Here is a 19,410-nt window from a genome sequence, read left to right as displayed (position 1 = left end):
ATTCTAAACTAAACGAAAGCAATTTTTTTATTTTACCCGGTAAGGCCCCACTGAGCTATGTTGGCTGTTTTCCAGAAGCGACCTGGCCACAAGTGGTAGCTCAACGAAGTGGTTTTATCGTCACGTGGAAATTTATAGCAGACGAATACTCTGAACGCGTGTTTATTCTAATTGTGGAGGGATCACCGCACGCCCACCACACAACTTAAAATAATTACACTAATTGAAGGTTGGAACAAATATTGCTTCTCGTGAATATATGTAGCCCCGGACTATGGTTTAGGTCCCTTTGTTACAAAAAATAAGGGGTACAGATATTTGAAAGGTTAACCAATATTCTGGAGTATTTGGGAACCATTTTTCCATGATATTGGCTCTTATAAGTGATGAATATTTGTATCTAGGGCCAACAAACATTTGGTGGGAACATATTCTCTTGACACGTGTACAATAATAAAAATAACGAAAGTATTCAATTGTTTCAACTTAAGAGCCAAAAAGTAGGACTGAATGTGACCAATAGGAAAATCCACGTTTTTTTTTCTTCCAAATCCAAGTTTGTTTCTTGACAGGGCATGACCTGATGCAGACAGCAGGCAGGAGGTGTAACTGGGTGATTGGTTGTGATTGCTCACGAGAGACAGCTATTGACAGATGGCTGAATTGCAATATATAAATTGACAATCATCATACATTTGGTTTATTAAAAGCTGTTTGTTTCTATTGTTGTCATACTCGTCATTTTCATGAGCATGTTCTAACCACTGCTGGATGAAAGCTTAAGCACGTCATCGCCAAACCGCATTGTCTTGTGATGCCACAATCCATCTCGCTCCTGCAAATAAGCCGATTTTACCGTGCTATCTACACAATTGTCATCCTTCTGGGAGTGTTTTCCTGCTTTGGCTGCCATTCTGTCACCAGTCTCACTGATCGGCCATCATCATTTTCTAGCAATGTATCCTACCCAAGCCCTCTTCTTAACCGTCAACACGACGTCTCGAATGTGCGTTCATTGCCTTATCCATGCGCGTGTTCCTCTTCATAACTCTCGGTGCAATCTCTGGCGTGCACCTGTCCTACGCTTCTTTGGGCCGCTTTATAGCTCTCATTGCACTTTTCTCTGGCCGTCTCTTTTGTTTCTGCACTGATGGGCGGTCATTACGCACGTGCGCTTCCCTGCACCCTCACGCGCCGCCCGGTGAAGTGCGCCCCGCTCTCCACACAGCGCGGCAACCGTGGAGTGGCACCGCGGCAAGCGCGCGGCGAGCGACGGCTCCGTCACCTCCATCTGCACCGTCGACCTCCTCCAGTTCCGCGCGCTGTGGCAGAATTGCCTCAGCAGCAACAAGGAGCGCTGGAAGGAGCAGGCGGCGGCGGCTGCAACGGCTTTAACCGCGACCCCCACTAGAGGTTACCTGCTACCCAGACTAAACTAAACTATTAAACTGATTTTATTTTACTGGGTAAGGCCCAGGCATCAGTGTCGGGATCAAACCCACGACCTCCTGTATACCAGGCGAGGGAGTTAACAACTCGCCACCAAAGCTAGTAACCGGACAGAGCCGCTATAGCCAGATATATTTTGTTGTTGCAGAGACCTGTTTTAGATTGTTTTCCAGAAATGTCCCAATTGTACTATCGGCATCATGTCATGAAACATGGCAGCCGCAACCCTTTGTGTTCGAGACGAGTTTACTAAAGTGGCTATCACAGAGTTCAAACTTAATTTGGAGCTTTCGTGACTGCAGGAATTACTCTTTGGTTCTTTCGGTAAAGTAATGTATAAAGATAAAATAATAAATTAAATACTAGCATACGACGTTTCGATTGCAACACAAGCAATTATCATCAGGTATAAATGAAATAGAAACACAAATCTAGTATACTTAGAAATGTAATGTAATACAATAGAGAGTCGGATAACATAACAGTCAACACCCTACCTGGTTGATTACGTTCTTCCTGAAAATGCTAAATTTGAGAGAGAGATAAAACACAGAACCAGAGACATATAGACAGACATATAAGCAGACAGATATCACAGAGATACATAGAGAAACCACGCCTCTGTGTCGAGGCATTAAATAGAGAGAGGGGGCGGGGGCGGAGAGAGAGGGAGGGGTTAGAGAAATTAGCATGTCAATGAGTGGCACGGTGAGTGGCAAGGTGCAAAAGCTTGAGAGAGAGGGCGGGGGCGGAGAGAGAGGGAGGGGTTAGAGAAATTAGCATGTCAATGAGTGGCACGGTGAGCGGTACGGTGCAAAAGCTTGAAAAAAAAATTAAGAGACAGGGAGAGAGAACTCACTGAATTAAATAACAGAACAAAATTTCGAAATGTAATGTAATGCAACACAAAGAGTCGGTCAACACACAATTAACGCATAGCCTGGTTGATTACGTTTTTCAAAGATTGCTAAGTTAGAAGTTAAGTGTGACATTTTTAAGAGAGACAAAGCTATCTCTAAGATCCTTTCAAGTAAACCGTGGTCCACGCAGTAGGAGGCAGCAGAATGTTAAATTTTATGTTTAACATTGTTCAGTTTACAGCAGTGGCACATGACGGTCCCCCAGTTTCGATTTAAAGCTTTCGTGACTGCAGGGATTCATCTTCTTGGTTCTTTCGGTAAAGTCACGTAGAAGGAAAATAATAAAAATAAAAATGATGTTTTATTTGTATTATTTTATTATTTCCCTTCTACGTGACTTTACCGAAAGAACCAAGAAGATGGTAAGTTAGATAACGTACCCCTGATTAAACTACCCTAACCCCCCCCCACCCCTAAAAAAAAATTAATAGCTACGTTTAAAAAATATTAGTTACAAAACTATTATTAGAGAGAGAAGTGAATGCGTTTTGTAACCAGGGGTGGTCTGCGTAAATGTGGTCCACGAACTTTAAGCAAAGTTTGATAAACACAAATGGCTTACACAAAGCGTCTTAGCGGTGTGCGTGTTCTATCCCGAACCACTCCCGATAACTTACAAACGAGCACTTGTGATTCAAAAGAGAACAGACAAAACAGGGGTCGGGAGGGGGGGGAGTTTATATTGTGGTATTTGAACCAATATGTTTAAGTTTGGTTAAAAAAAATAAAACGCGACTCGCATGACTTGGGGAGACCTTCAACCATCAGTGAATTGCCGGAGTTGTAAATAACAAATATCACACATTTACTCACTCCTGCACATGGTCTCAACCGATCATAATTGTAAGAGTGATGATGTCATGTGGACAAATAGCAACATTTCGTACGATGTCGTCATCATCATCATAACAATTTGACCTCGTGAGCCGATGTTCCAACAGATGACAAGGAAGCTCCCATGCAGGAGGAGGAAACGACAGCAGTGCCGGCAAATGAGCTGCACAGGGAGTCGGACGACGGCAGGCGACAATCCACAGCTGCCCTGGGACAGATCGCCTCCGCCGATCATGCTGACGATGACGCCGATGATGTCAGTCATGGCAGCATGGGCGACCAAGATGAGGGGGGCGTTGAGGACCATAGCGTCGGCGGCGACGATGATCATAACGATGGTGGCAACGATGATGGTGAGGCAGCGGAGAACACGGGAGAAGATCCCGGAGAGAGACTTGCAGAGTGGCGAGAGGGTGGGCACGCCGGGAGGGCGAATGACGTCGAGGTCACCGCCTCGTCGGACGTCTCCCTCCAGTCGGAGCCGTCGCTCACGTCTGACGAGTCCGTGTTGTCCGATTCGAAGGACAAAGAGGACTCGACAATGCTGGAGACACCCAGCCCCCTCCCCACCTAGCCCCTCCCCACCCTCTCCTTCCCACCCAGCCCCTCCCCACCCTCCCCTCCCCACCAAGCCCCTCCCTCCCCACCCATCCCCTCCCTTCACGACGGATGGACGGACACAATAATCCCCTGTAGGCTGGTGGAACCAGTGGGTTCCTACCAGTAATATTGTTTGCGTGCATGAGTCTCAGTGCATACATACTACAGAGCACCATGATTTAACATGGTTCTCAAGGTTTCCTTGTGAGTATGGGTGTACCCAGAGCTTTATTTCAGCCGGGTATGTCTGGGTCGACAATCCAAAATGTATTTCTGTGCCTGGCACACTGCATCTCGTATTCCTCTCACTATATCTGTGACTAGTCGCATTCCAATTGCAGTCTACGAGCGGTCAGGAAAACTTTCGCTAATAAATTTGTTTCTGGGTGTAGTTATGGATTTAGCCATCTATTAAAATGTGTTTGTTTTGCTCTCAGTCTGTGAATGCAATTTCAGGAGTAAGAATAAATTATTTTGTTATTTGTACATGTTTTATTCATGGGCTCACGTGAGCCCTGCAGCCAGTGGCGATGTTGCAATGCGCCACAGTGGTTATTTTTATTTTACCAAGAACCTACATTGAATCGTGAATTAGCATGGCAACAGGAGGTGGGGGCGGATTTGTTACAGACTTATGTTTGAGCATTGCACACTCGGTGGGCCTCTGCCCACATCACTCAGAATGTGCCCGATCTCTTAGTAGCTAAGCAGATTTGAGCCCGGTTAATGCTCGGATGGATGACAGGCTGCTGTAGTTGCATGCGTGCTGGGCAGTGCAGCAAAATCTATTGTTGCACTGTGCATCTATGCTCCATGCCTTCACCCACCCAAACTAACCATCGTGGTAAAGATATGGTCACATACACATGTGCACACCATATGAGCCCCCACCTGCTCAACCTCCCTCAAATGCCGCCTCCATTTCGCTTCGCAGCTTCCTGCTCAGGGAGCCACCAGGTGAGTACTGTGCACTGTGGTAATGGTGCTGGGTATGTTATGCTGCTGCTTCTGCGTACAGGTGAGGCTTCGGTAAGAACCAGTGTGGAAGAAAACGTCTTGTTGGACCATTGACGCCACCACCACCATCATCGCCATACTCAGGTGTGGCTAAGGAAGTGGTGCAGTAACTTAGAATTGTTGACATAGGCCCTGGTACAAGATGTGTCCCCCCTATGTCCAATCGCTGTCTCTTCGCCTCACGTGCGCCCGTCTGCCCAACAGTGTGTGCCCGAGGCTCCTCGGGTGTCACATGAGCGGGTTAACCTACACGCCCACCAATCACAGCCACCCGACTGTAGAACTTTGACATTGCCGCCAAACCTGAGTACTCCCCCACCCCCGCAACCTGGTAAGCGCCATCTTGGAAATGCTTAATGTTGATGCCTCCTGCACATAAAGCCAATACTACCAGGCACCCCCCTCCCCCCCAAACCAACAACCAGCACTCTCTCTTATTGGGCAGAACCTGGGCCCCGACGGCTCATAGGTCCCAGTGCAGTTGCACTTTTTGCAGGTTTGATAGCAGCATCACTGGCATGATGAATGATTCTAGATTTGAAGCTTTCGTGACTGCAAGTATTGATATTCTTAGGTTTTTTTCGGTAAAGTCACGTAGGTAAAAAAATAAAATTAAAATTAATAAAAGTAATCTTCTTGGTTCTTTCGGTAAAGTCACGTAGAAGGGAAGTAATAAAATAATAAAAATAAAACATAATAAAACAATTCTCACGACGTTTCGGCCACAACGCAAGCAGCCGTCCTCAGGCGCCTGAGGACGGCTGCTTGCGTTGTGGCCGAAACGTCGTGAGAATTGTTTTATTATGTTTTATTTTTAGTATTTTATTACTTCCCTTCTACGTGACTTTACCGAAAGAACCAAGAAGATGAATCCCTGCAGTCACGAAAGCTTTAAATCGAAAAGTAATAAAAGTAAAATTAAAATAAAATAAAAATCACGACGTTTCGGAGGCAACACAAGCTTCCGTCTTCAGGTGGAACCGTCACAGCACGATAGCTGTTTACTTGATACAGCTATCGTGCTGTGACGGTTCCACCTGAAGACGGAAGCTTGTGTTGCCTCCGAAATGTCGTGATTTTTATTTTATTTTTATTTTACTTTTATTCATTTTATTTTTTATTTTTTACCTACGTGACTTTACCGAAAAAACCTAAGAATATGATGAATGATTCCATGATTTCCTGATGGCCAAGTTGGCCCATGTAGGACCCCCACCATATAAACTTCTCTTTGCACTCTCATTGGGATCATGTTGCGTCAAACATCTTGAAATCTTTTGGCGTTATGGTTCAACAGTCAGTGAGTTTTTCTTGCAATGCTTAATTAGATGCTTGTTATTGTTTTTAACATTGTAGATGTTTATTTTGTCATTTCGTTTTTCTGTCATCACATTCTTGGGGGCGAATGCCCCAGAGATTGTTTTATTCTTCCACGCTGGCATTGCGAGGTGTCTTCACTGTTCACTGCACGTCTGCTAAGTGGGCAGCGGCTGCTTTGTGCGTGATGTGGTTTTGTAATCTGTGCCAATGTTTTGTCTTTTGCAGGACTGACAGTGTGAAGAGTCAAATGTGAAGTTGCAAATATAGTGAAACAAACAAGTGGGAAAGAGGGAGGAGAGGACGGGGGAAAGAGGCGAGCACAAGGGGGCTAAAGTCGTTTGGTTTCAGCAATGTATGGGCATGCTCACAGGTTAAATGTTTGTCATGACCATGGGCAAGCTCAGAAACAGCCTTTTCCACTCAAACTGGACAATCAAACCAATAAACCGGGAATCACACGTTACATAGCTCTGATCTGAGTCGCAGACCGGTGTACAAAGAAATCCCTTTACCGTGGGTCAGTTTCTCGACAATATTTTGTTATTAAGCTTGTTACATTTGCAAATGTGTACGATGGCTGACATCTGTACTGGAACATTGCCCACAATTGTGGCTGTAACCCTGTTGGTGTTAAAGCTGACACGGAGTTGCAGTTAACTGTCAACACTGAAATCATAAAGGACTACAATTAAACGGAACATGTATCAATTAGTCTGTTTAAAAAAAGTCGTGTACGTGAAATGTATGAAAAAGTCCACCATTATTTAATTTACGGGATTGTGAATTTGTTTATGGGTCTGATTTTCCACGAATCACATTTGGTAAAAAAAAAATGGTCCCTTCAGTCTTATGCTCATGTGAAGGTAAAATGTTATATGTACTGCAGGGCAACGCATGTGACTGAAAAATCATGTTTTATTGCAGAGAATGTCAACAGCATACGTGTGGTGTATTTAATTATTTAGAATGTTTTTAGTTTGTGAAATAGAAAAGTAAAACAATGATAAACACTACTTGCGAGGAGATGTTAAGGTTTGCAAAACCACTCCTCTTTACTCCGTTCATCCAAACTCCATCTAACATAAAAAAAAAATGATCTTGCATCACACACACACATTGTAAATTGGCCTGTTATATTCCGGCTGCTGCATTAAGACTTTGCCTCTGAGCAGCACTCTAATAATTAAACAAATACTGTTTCAGCACCGTTTGCATCATAGCTGCTTTGCGAGTGTAAACGTGTTGGTGTTTGAAATACATTCTGGCCGGACAGCAAGGAGGGCATTAAGATGTGTACTCGCAGTTCGTTATGCTGCAGCAGCAGCTCGTGGATTCGTTGACTGACATGAGTCGGGCACTATAGCGACGGTCGTTCTGACATCAAGAGAGAAAATCCACGTGGGTTTCTGTGGCGTAAGGAAAAAAAAACCAAGAGACATTTAGGGCTCGATTTAATAGTAAATGCTTTTGGTATAAATGACCACACACATAATCAAAATACGACGTGACTTCGTGTTCTGTTTTGTTAATGTTATTTCTTTGTACTTAGTTATTGTTCATAAGTTGCTGTGCATAATAAACCAGAGGCACTCAGCAGTGCTGACTTTTGCAACATTTCCATTTGATTGTAGCGTTCGTGCAATTCGGTATAGCGGTAATTTAATCAAACGCATTTATTTCATACGAGTTCATGAAGCCTGTCTTCGCCAGGCAAAAGTTTTCAATATATAATAAAGGTGATATGAATTTTTACAAGTTTTATCTACGATCTGACATTAACAACTACTCAAAAAATGTGTATTTTTTCGCAAATAAAAACTAACATTGTCGACGATAAATTTCTTATATTTAAAGACTTATCCATGGGAAACTACTTAATTTAAAGATTCCATTCTTTTTTTATTCGAAAGAACAAAAACTAATTAAGTTAATACTGTATGAGGGGAAATTCTTATCGTTTACAGATTTGAACATGAGAAAATGCGTATTTTTTCGTTCAAAATCGCTTGAATCTGAATAATTTACAAAACAATAAAAGATAGAACAATTGCTCTTGCTTTAATTTTTATTATTTGCTGTTTAACGCTTTATCAAACGAAAAAGACCGCAATGTTATATTTTGAACGGTTTCTGGATGGCACTCACAAACATTTTTATGGGGAACAATATCGAGGTTTGGAGGCCTTAAAATGAAAAATATCGGCTTTTATGATTTTCCCTGTTTGTGTCCTAAAAACTACATACGTACCAAATTTCAGCTTTCTACTTTGTCGGGAGGTATCCTAGATGTGTTTGAGACATACAGATTAAGCTATTTATTTATATAGATAATGTTGAAATCCCACAGTTTTGTGCTGAAGGAAATATAGCATTAGGTCTACTGAAAAAACATTGTGCAGAGCTGCCCTGCTGGTTTTCCTAGTAAAACATTACTCCTGCATGTCTACCGTTGTGTGATGAATCAGCCCAGATATTTTGAGATTTTTCTTTTCAGCCACAGGTGCTCAAGACACCGCATAACGTTTCAGAGTTAAGTGTTTTTTGTGTGCGCTTGTGTATGTGTGTGTGGGGAGCGGTAGTGTAGCGGTTATCGCGCTGCACTACTAACCTGGCGAACTGGGTTTGATTTCCGCTCACGGCCAACACCAGTGACGATTATCTGAACTGGTCTTGGGCCTCCCCTAGGTCGACTCAACCTCAAATGAGTACCCGGTGCGGTGTGTAAACATCGTCACTCGGGAGACAAAGCCGCCAGGCTTGGTGCTGGTCACCCACCCCCTCGTGTGCCGTACCAGCCTTCATAGGTGCTCGCTAACAGCACAGTATCTTAAGGCTATAGGGGGATCTTTGTCTTTTGTGTGTGTGTGTGATGCAGTTAATTCACCGTGCTACACTCCCAACACCCTCGTTTATTTTACTATCTATCATATACACTTTAAATGGACCCTACCTTGGTCACCCTAAAATAAAGACTGTGGCGGTGTTTGTGCATCAGCACTGCCTGTGATGCTGGCCACACCACCACCTCAAGTTCCGTGCTCACCTTCAGAAGTTTTTGTTAGCTGCGGTTTTTCCTATCCGTTTTTTTTAGGCTTAAAATATTATCTTTGTCCTTGGCCTAAAACACAAGTCGTCGTGATTTAAAGCTTTCCTGACTGCAGGGATTCATCTTCTTGGTTCTTTCGGTAAAGTCACGTAGAAGGGAAGTAATAAAATAATAAAAATAAACATAATAAAATTAAAATTAATTTTATTATGTTATATTTTTATTATTTTAAAATTAATTTTATTATGTTTTATTTTTATTATTTTATTACTTCCCTTCTACGTGACTTTACCGAAAGAACCAATTAGACAAGTCGTCGTGCTTGGTTACTCGCTCCAAAGGATGCTGTATGGGCCAGGTACACTTTGCTCCAATGTACTATCAAGATTAAGGATAATATAATCCTATAGACGTAGCTTATTTGTTTCCAACAAGAAAGATGGCTGATGCAGAGTAATACCTGTGTTGTATAAATAACTGCACGTGATATCTTTGTGTCGTATCATTCACTGTGCCAAACCCCAGCAGACATAATTTCTCTGCTCCCGCATTCCGTCCATCGATCCGTGCTTCATGGACGATAAACGTGTGTGTGTGTGTGTTGAGAGCTACGATGTCTCATTGTCTATTGTTGTAGATAATTATAATTTAACCCCACTGAAGACTTGTACCTCCTTGGCCACCTGGCACACAACTGTCATCCAAAAGAAATCTGGCCTTGAAATCAACTTCGAAAACTGGAAGACTCGCATCAAATCATATCAGTTTATCTAGCAAGGTAAAAATGGCACGTATACTCTGTTGTGATTGCAAATAGTGCTGGAAATCCCAAATCCCTTTTTCAGCACGGTAAACCTGCTCCTGCGTCCCCATAGCCCAGCTTCCTCCACTACTTTCATTAGTTGCCAAGTGTGAACTCACCTTCTATTTCTCTGAAGAATTAAGAAAATCAGGAATGGCAAATCTAGTGCCTGACTCTGGTCCTCCTATTGCCAGTCTTCTGCCTGCCCGCCACCTTCCCTTGACATTCCTCAACCTGTTACCATCGACAGCATCACGACAATCATCTCCAGCCTAAGAAATTCTTAAATTCTTGATTTTATACCCAACAAACGCATCCTACCCATCCTGGTACTATACTTTACCAGCTGTGTCAAGGTATTCATCTAATCCCTCATGTGAAACACCCAACGCAGAAGATCCCTGGTTTTTATCTTCCACGAAGCTCATGCTCCACCCTAAACCACATATCCGCACAAACCATGGCAGATGCGGATACCTAATGCACAAATGGAACATTAAAAACTCTCCAGGAGTGTGCGACTGTGGTCATCCATAACGGACCATACAACATATAAACGACGCAATGTCCGATCCACAAATACGGAGACATCACAGCGACGATACACTACTCCACTACGCCTGATGCGGTTATTTGGCTTGACCACCTCAATGTGAAATTGTAGTCGTAGCTCTGTATCTACGTCAGCCGCCGTACGAAAGACGAAGCTCTCATTAGGCTTGTGTCACTACTTAAAATTTACAAACTGGACTGGAACATCCCTGCAAATGTTGATCTCATCTTAAAACCTGTCTTGCCTTAGAAATCTCTGACATGGCGCTGACAAAGAGTGTGCGAAACCTTGACGCTGTCATTACTCCTGACGCCTTGTTATCTTTCCACATACCTCAATTCTGCAGAACATTCTTACGTCCATCTGCGCAACGTCTCACGCATCCACATTTCTCTAACCAAGCAGCTACTGAGGAGACCCTCGTCATTTCGATTTAAAGCTTTCATGACTGCAGGGATTCATCTTCTTGGTTCTTTCGGTAAAGTCACGTAGAAGGGAAATAATAAAATAATAAAAATAAAACATAATAAAATAATTCTCACGACGTTTCGGCCACAACGCAAGCAGCCGTCCTCAGGTGCTTGCGTTGTGGCCGAAACGTCGTGAGAATTATTTTATTATGTTTTATTTTTATTATTTTATTATTCCCCTTCTTCGTGACTTTACCGAAAGAACCAAGAAGATGAGATCATCCTCGTCTATGTTTCCATCACATCCTGACTCAAGTACCGCGACACTCTTCGCTGTGACCTAACAAAGTCTCAGTCCTAAACTCCCGGTGATATAAAAAAGATGTCCCTGCCAATCAATACTCCTCACAGAAATTCTAGATTTGAAGCTTTCGTGACTGCAAGGATTCATACTCTTAGTTTTTTCGGTAAAGTCACGTAGGTAAAAAAATGAAATAAAAATAATAAAAATCACGACGTTTCGGAGGCAACACAAATCTCCGTCATCAGGTGGGACCGTCACAGCCAGATTTGCTGTATCAAGTGAGGCAGGGATTCCAATCAAGTGAGGCAGGGATTCCAATACAGCAAATCTAGCTGTTCCAATCCCTGCCTCACTTGATACAGCAAATCTGGCTGTGACGGTCCCACCTGATGACGGAGACTTGTGTTGCCTCCGAAACTTCGTGATTTTTATTATTTTATTTTTATTAATTTTAATTTCACTTTTTTTACCTACGTGACTTTACCGAAAAAACTAAGAGTATGAATCCTCACAGAAAACCAGTAAATGAGGCCGCACCACCCCCCAATACTCTGAAAACCTCCACCGGCTCACAATCCAACCCCAGAATAGCTTCGAGAATCGCCTTTCCCGTCTTCAAGAGCCTCGGTGGGCTCGCTCCTGCCTCGCTATTCCTTCTCAACTCCCTCTGATTGCCTCCACGCAGTCTCCGCTCCAACAACCAAGGCGATCTGTCGAAGCCCCCAGCCAACTTTTGTTCGGTGGGAGTTGTACATTCCTCTCTGCTACCTCAATAGTCTGGAAATCCCTTCCCCCCAGCCGTCAGTGTTTTCAGCTCACATTACCGACTCGCATCCAGGCCTAAGACATTCCTCGTAATCATCTGCGTGTGACTGCGGACTGCATCTTTATAAAAAAAAAAATGTGGCAAACAGTTTCTATCGAGCATCGTGAAATGCTGTCACACCTTTCTCACGCTAGCTGCGCGACTTTACCGTTAAGGCATTACACATTTTGTACTTTATTCATGCTTCAAATTAACAACCTTTCATTTCTCAGTGGGCGCCCAGTACTCTGTTTAATTGGCTCAGTGATTTTTGTTCATCTTTGCATGCTATTCTATTCCATTGTTACCGAAAGACCCAAAGAGTATTTTTTATTGTATTATTTTTTATGTTTTATTTTTATTATTTTATTATCTCCCTTCTACGTGACTTTACCGAAAGAACCAAGAATATAGATAGTCCACAGTTAAAATCTTCAACTCTCGATCACTTTAAAATTCCAAACACTAGATTTTACAATCTGAATTGATATTTAAACTGGAGCAATTCAGTCAAGAGAGTTGAATATTTTAACTGTGGACTATCTATATTCTTGGTTCTTTCGGTAAAGTCACGTAGAAGGGAAATAATAAAATAATAAAAATATAACACTTTTTTCAAAATTTCTTGCTGTGGATTTCACACCTTATGATGATTGCTTGTGTTGCAACCGAAACGTCGTGAGAATTTTTTATTGTGTTATATTGTTCTTATTTTATTATCTCCCTTCTACGTGACTTTACCGAAAGAACCAAGAAGATGAATCCCTGCTTTCACGAAAGCTTTAAATCGAAAAGTATTTTTAGAATTTATTTCGCGCCCTTTCCGAATGACAATAATCATCAGAACGTGGGTGCCTGGCAGCCTATGCTGTGAACTGCACTGGGCTCAAACGGCCGCGTAGGAAAGCGTGGCTCATAATCATGCCGATAAAAAACTCGAGTCACAAATTGTGCAGGCGAGCATCTGCAAATGCCGGCTCCCCAATGTGCATTCATGCTGTACCGCGTGTATCGTTCAGCACGATGTCCGACGTTTTTTCTCCGCGTGCTGGGAGCTTCTTCAGGAACCGAATGAAGCAGCTTACTTTTTATTTCATGGAGAGTGGGTGAAAAATGTCGGGCATGCAAAACGACGCGTCCGTCCGCACAACCGCACAAACACCCACACAGTAGCTTACGTGAAACGGTTTCGGAACTGCGGGAGTCTGCTTAGCTTTTGTCAAATCCATTGACTGAGACTTGGAGAATCCAGAAAAGAAAACAATTCCACTGTTATTTAGGCCCGGTTATCAGTTACAAAAAATAATTTAAAAATATGTGTTATGGAAAGGATTGGTTTTAAGACAATTGTTACCGCATAATGTAATTTGGTAACTCTTGTCCACTTACCCCTTATGGAATTGTCTAATTGTTAACTTTTTCACGAGGAATTTGCAAGGCCAAATTAACTCCCTTACCTAGTATGACTCTCTCGCCTGCTATACAGGAGGTCATGGCTTCGATCCCGACCCTGACGCCTGCTGTATATTAGGAGTTTACGTGTTCTCTCCGTGCTCGAGTGGATTTTTCTCTGGGTCCTCCGGTTTTACCCTCCACATTTAGAATCAACATGTGGTTAGAGTATTTGGCTGCTATCAATTTCCACATGATGAGCCACTTCATTGGGCTATCATTTGTAGCCAGGTCGCTTCTGAAAAAGAGCTACATAGCTCAGTAGGCCTTACCTGATAAAATAAAAAATATTTATTGTTTTGGTTTAGATATACATGAGAAAATGTTATTCAGAAAAAATACATTGCATATTTCTTGAGTCACGTAGCATCCATTAAATCTTTCAAGAAATTTTTTATTTTGAGAATGAAAATAAAAAAAATTGTGCTCACTGCTGCATTTTCTATGGAAACGTGTTACGGTAATCCTCACTTTTTCTACAATGAATGTCAACTTAAATATTAGACAAAACAAGTTTCTCCCATTGATGTCAGCAATTGATGGGCGAGCTAAAAATGAGTTTGGCTGGGGAGGTGTGACGAGATTTATTTGCAGTCACCAAATCTTCTGCGGCCATTTGACGAAGTGAAATCGGACATGTAACATTTCGTCACATCAAGACAGAACCCCTTTTCCGTGAAATTGTTGTCTCGTGCTGAGCTAATCTGCGTCGCTCACCAGTTGAAAAAAAGGTTCTCGGTCAATGTGTTAGCTGAGTAATAATTTCTGTAGTCGCCTAATGCGATTACTGCGAAAAAACTTGGAGGCAGAGGAAGGACGAACGGAGGACAGAAAAAGGTGGAGGACACTTGGCAGTGCCGGTAAGACTGATTAAACCAAGGATGTATGGCGTTCGAGGCCATTATAGATAAGTGCTGTGAACCAACTCATCCATGCCACACGAAACTTTGGACTGCCAAAATTGCATGACATTTTATTTCTTCTCTGAGTGCCTCGGAGATCAGAGCATTGAACTGACACTGCCAAAATGCCGGGTTCAGCTCTGAGCAGCCACCCCAGGACTCTTGTAAGTTGATGGTCCCAGCCAGGTAAACTCGTGGCTGCACACAAAAACCTATCGTATAACATTTGGTTTTGCACTTAACATTGTATTTCTGAAAAATACAAAATATCAGTTTGGCTGGCTTGAAATGTACATTACTCTTCATTAGTGTAGTTGGGAATGTCATGTCTCTTAATATGCATACCAGATCAATTGAGGGGATCTCAGAAGCAGTTTTGTCCTAGCTACTTCTGCAGACCATTCCCTAACACACTGCTCTGCGAGTACTGAAGGGATTCTTACACTCACAGCATAACACTATCAAAATAAAATTGTGCACGAAGAAATAGTAATAAGAAATATCTTGTTGCATGTAGAATACGTGCCTTGAACAATGACCATGAAATGCATTCAATACAATTTATGCAAATGATACGACCGTGTTACATTACTCACGATGTGGACAAAAGTACAAAGTGCATCGGTAACAAAAACATGAATACGAGAGGGAGTAATGGAGGGAAGCAAAGTAAAACAATATTGAGTTGAATCGTGACTCCACATCGAGGCAATTCACAAAATCGCCGGGGGGTAAATCGTTCCGTGCTCCGTAATTGGGCGAGCAGCAACGGAGGCACGGCGCGAAGGACGTGGGTCGTGCCGTGCGGTGTCTCTTCACAATCATAATCAGAATGTGTAGACTGCAGGAGGAATCCTATGGGCTATGAAGTTGAGCAAGTTACAACAGCAAATCATACAATAGGAGTGCAACATAGAGAAAATGGTAGGCGAGTTACTAAATATCAATAAGAACTAAAATCATTATATGAGTCTAATTTATCAAGATTGGGCAAGGCAGCAAAACAACAACACAGTCCCAGACCATCCCAAGATACCACCTCACAGTAGTAATCCCTCAATAAGATGGCACATTAATATTGAATTATTGACACACGGCTAACGATCAAAGTTTGCAAATCACATTTGCAAATGTGACCGCCGTATCCAGCACGAGTCTTCTGCTTTCATCATATTTTTTAAAGGAAGATTTACGATGCTAAGGGAGGAAACAAAGGTTGTTTCCAAAACGTTGCACGTGGTCACCTCCTCGTGCGGTGCCTTCTCCATCACCTGTGCCATCAGGCGCGGGAGGGAGGGGGGTGGACGCTTGGAGACAGCAACTCATGTGCTGTGATCTTCATTTTCTTTTCGAGATGCAATATTTTCACGACAGGTTTGAAAGAGTAAAAGCGACTGTTTAGGTCCGTATTACCAGATACTGTAGACATATGGACCCCCCTTGAGAGAAAGACCATCTTTGCTTTTGTCCAATGTGTGCTTGTGTCATATCCTCCCCAAGTTTAGCATAAACGTCCACCACCACCCACTTGAAGCCACCACCAGACAACACGAACGAACCATAGGGGCCTTGCAGTGAACACACGGTAGGAGTCCTCTCACTCTCTCTCACCCGAGTACAAAATTCCAAAACCACACTCTGGCTTGAGACTGGGCCTCGTGCGTGCTCAAGCTCCTCTGAGATCCAAATGCCCGCTCCACCCCTATTTTATCACCTCGTTCTTTCCAAGACCTTCCACACCCTCTGTCTTGCTGTCTCCTCCACCCGCCCCCTCGAGATATCCCCCCCCCCAAAAAAAAATACCCAACTCATACTTATACGCTCACCTTAGGCCCAATTCAATCCACGAGCCACTACACCTCGAGCAGAAGTTGTCCATTACCTCCCCCCCACTACCCCCACCAGTGTAAGTATGTGTTGCTTATATTAGAATTGTGCTTATACAAGGTGTGGATATTTCCAGCTTCTGCTGCACAGGTTAGATAGAAATGTATGCCAGTTTCTAAATTCGTCGCAGGATACGGAGGGTGGGCTGTGTTTTTGAGGGCTCTGTTCAAATGTCACACCAATGGCGTGTAACTGTAATTCGTGAGTTTTCCGTTTATAATATGCTCCTATTAAAAATGGAACAAGGTCAACTGCTCTCAGATCAGGTCCCAGCCAAGCGTGCTGACCTCACACCCACAATCATCGGTGCGCGAACTTAACATTAAAATAATAACCACAATAACACAGCAACTATAAACATTGTTGATAGGTTTGTGTTACCATCGTATGCAGACCAATTGTAGTATCCTCTATCAGTGTTTCTAAATGGAAGGGTTTTTTTGTTAACAGATCAAATTGTCCACTCACCTGAACAGTGTACCTTGATGACTCTTTCCCCGTCAGGGAAAAAACATCAAGGGCAAACATTGTGATTTGCATCCATTATTTACAATTGTGCGAATTTTTTTCAGCTACTCATGCACATCCGTGTATTCTCATGAAATTTTAGTGTGCGATTTTTTTCTTGAATTCTTGTGTTCTATTCTTCATAAGCACAGCCTCAGCTGAGTTTCAGTATTTAATCATGTATATCTTTGGCAGAGAACCCTGAAGCAGCTTTATACCTGGATATGCATATTGCACTTGGTAACGTCCCGAGCTTATCTATTTACAATTATGTTGTGTCTAGTGGAATTGCACGTATAATAGTAAATACTAGACCAAAACAATTAATTCCCCAGCGATATAAAGAATTGTTACCATTCGAAATCTCAATTATATTAAAAATATATATATGTTTTTGTCCCGTTATTGCCAACGCGTTTGTATAGTGTTGCTTACTGTATTCACCCAAATCTAACAGTGACCTATCATTTTAATGTACAGTAATTGACATTAATAACATCTTCAATTACATACATAATTTGATACGTGTGTTGTATAAGCATAATAACCTATGTCAGTTCACGAATTCATGCCTAGTTGGTTTCCTAGTTAGATTGTAGCACCTACCTCAGTCATCGTCACCCCCCCCCCCCCCAATTTCGTGGCACACCGTAACACAGCGTTCTTCATTGCAAGGCTCAGCGGGCCACTTGGCGGCCCCTGGTGGCCTTTAGTGCGGCCCCTGACGTGCGCCAGGGGTCGCAAACGGGTTTTGATTCCTTACCCGCACCCGTACCCGGCCGCACCAGGGTCGCAAACGGGTACCCGTACCCGGCCGTACCCGTACCCGGCCGGGTACAGGTAGGGTACGGGTATCGGGTGCCTGATTGCGACCTCTGGGATGAAGCCATGTTGCAGGCGCGGGTGGGTTGATTCTAGGAACTTGAATTGTGAGAAGAGACAAGACGTTGGGAAATGAGTGACAAACAGTTACTCACCAGTGACTCACGGTCTACCCGTACCCGGCCGCACCAGGGTCGCAAACGGGTACCCGTACCCGGCCGGGTACGGGTAGCCGGGTATCGGGTAGGGTACGGGTATCGGGTACCCGGTTGCGACCTCTGACGTGCACCCCCCGACAATACACAACGTGTGAACACCCCCCCACCCCCCCATCATCATCGTCGTCATAATCGTGCTGCTGTTTCAAATGTGTGGCGGCCCTCACGCTGATGGTGTCTGATGGGTGAAAGTGGCCCCCCCTCTTAAAATGACGGAACAACACTGCCGTAAAACATTCGCATCAATAGGTTAATAATTTAATTAACTCTTAATCTCATGCCGCAGTTGTGAAATGTATGCCCCATTTAGCATGAGGTGTGCATAAGAGACAGGTTTGGTTCCACCCGTGCGACTCGGTGCACTTAACAATTGCCAATGCTGCTGTGGCGTCGTGGTCGGCACACTGGCAGTGCAGAGGTAAGATCATAAAAATGAGAATCTCTATCCTGGAGAAATCCGATGAGCTATGAAGTTCTTTTTCACAGATATCCAGTCGGGGCAGGTCATGAAGTTACAACAACAAGTACAGAAAAGCAGGTCGCTGCTGCGTTTTCCTGGCGCGGCAGTTGTCATTCAATTGTGCAGGATTCTGAACCCCCCCCCCGTCCACTCAGCAGTATAAATAAAACTAAAAAAAAATTATGTTACCACAATCGGCAGATCAAGTGCGGTGGGGAAAACTGTGGATACTCCACCTCTGCTACGATGCCCAGCCAGTGTGGAAGAGTAGGCCAAATACCCTGTTGAGGGGCTCTCCAGAGCTGCCTCTATTCCGAGGCCCTTCTGCCAGCGGTGATGTGAGCACGCGACTTCAGGACCGCACTTTAACCTGTTTAATGGAAGCTTATATTGATTTAATGTTGTAGCGTTAACAAGTCACGTGTTTATATGTTGTAGTGCTCGTACATTTTCACGTTTGAACAATAAATAATTGAGCTCTTCTCCATCCACCTCCACCAGCTCATATCCCCCGTGGTCACAATGCGTACGTGTCTTTCGGGAATCATACTTCTGCTGTTGAACACGTAAGCTTTCGCGACCAATATTATCAATAATATAGGTTTTTTTGGGTTAGATCGCGTAAATATAAATGTGTTGTTAAACCCGCCACCTGTAATTGATATGCATTCATTAATCCCCCCCCTTCGAACGTGAAGGTCTCAAAAGTGACGTCATCACACCTATCCCTCTATTTAAGGAACGAAAGAGGAGGATTTCTCCACAAATCTGGCTGTTGCCTGGTGAAGCTAGTTGTAATTACTGGCGAAACGTCGTACTCAGATTGTAAATGTTGTGGATTTGCTCTCCAACACACCAGTGTGCTGTACTAGTAACGAATTGGCCACGTTTTGTTTACATGCCAAACCTTACTAGTTGGCTGTGTCGGGTGGTGGCGGGTTTAACGACACATTTACATTTACGCGATCTAACCCAAAACACATATTATTAACATATTTCTGCTGCTCGCCAAGTAGTGCTAATTTCAAGTGCCTAGTAGGTCTTTCTGGTTGTAGTTGTGGCTTTTTATTCTTCAAAGTGCGTCATGCAAAGGGGCCCGTGC

General features: G+C 43.3%; 1 protein-coding gene across 6 annotated transcripts in view; it reads left to right on the top strand.

The window, feature by feature from the left end:
- The window catches only part of LOC144719915 (dual specificity calcium/calmodulin-dependent 3',5'-cyclic nucleotide phosphodiesterase 1A-like), a 201,167-nt gene extending 192,978 nt beyond the window's left edge, over positions 1–8,189 (top strand). For 5 of the 6 annotated variants that reach the window (XM_078596249.1, XM_078596268.1, XM_078596287.1 and 2 more), the window contains 4 exons: positions 1,208–1,413; positions 3,311–3,756; positions 4,821–4,904; positions 6,366–8,189. In XM_078596249.1, the coding sequence (XP_078452375.1) occupies positions 1,208–1,413; positions 3,311–3,756; positions 4,821–4,874 (706 nt within the window). In that variant the 3' untranslated portion in view covers positions 4,875–4,904; positions 6,366–8,189. The remainder of the gene's footprint in view (positions 1–1,207; positions 1,414–3,310; positions 3,757–4,820; positions 4,905–6,365) is intronic. The other variant, XM_078596258.1, reaches the window with a different exon arrangement.
- Positions 8,190–19,410: the final 11,221 nt, after the last annotated feature.

Source organism: Lampetra planeri, chromosome 1 (genome assembly GCF_965212315.1).
Source record: "Lampetra planeri chromosome 1, kcLamPlan1.2.h2, whole genome shotgun sequence".
NCBI classification, from domain to species: Eukaryota; Metazoa; Chordata; class Hyperoartia; order Petromyzontiformes; family Petromyzontidae; genus Lampetra; species Lampetra planeri.
This window is presented reverse-complemented; position numbering and strand designations above follow the sequence as displayed.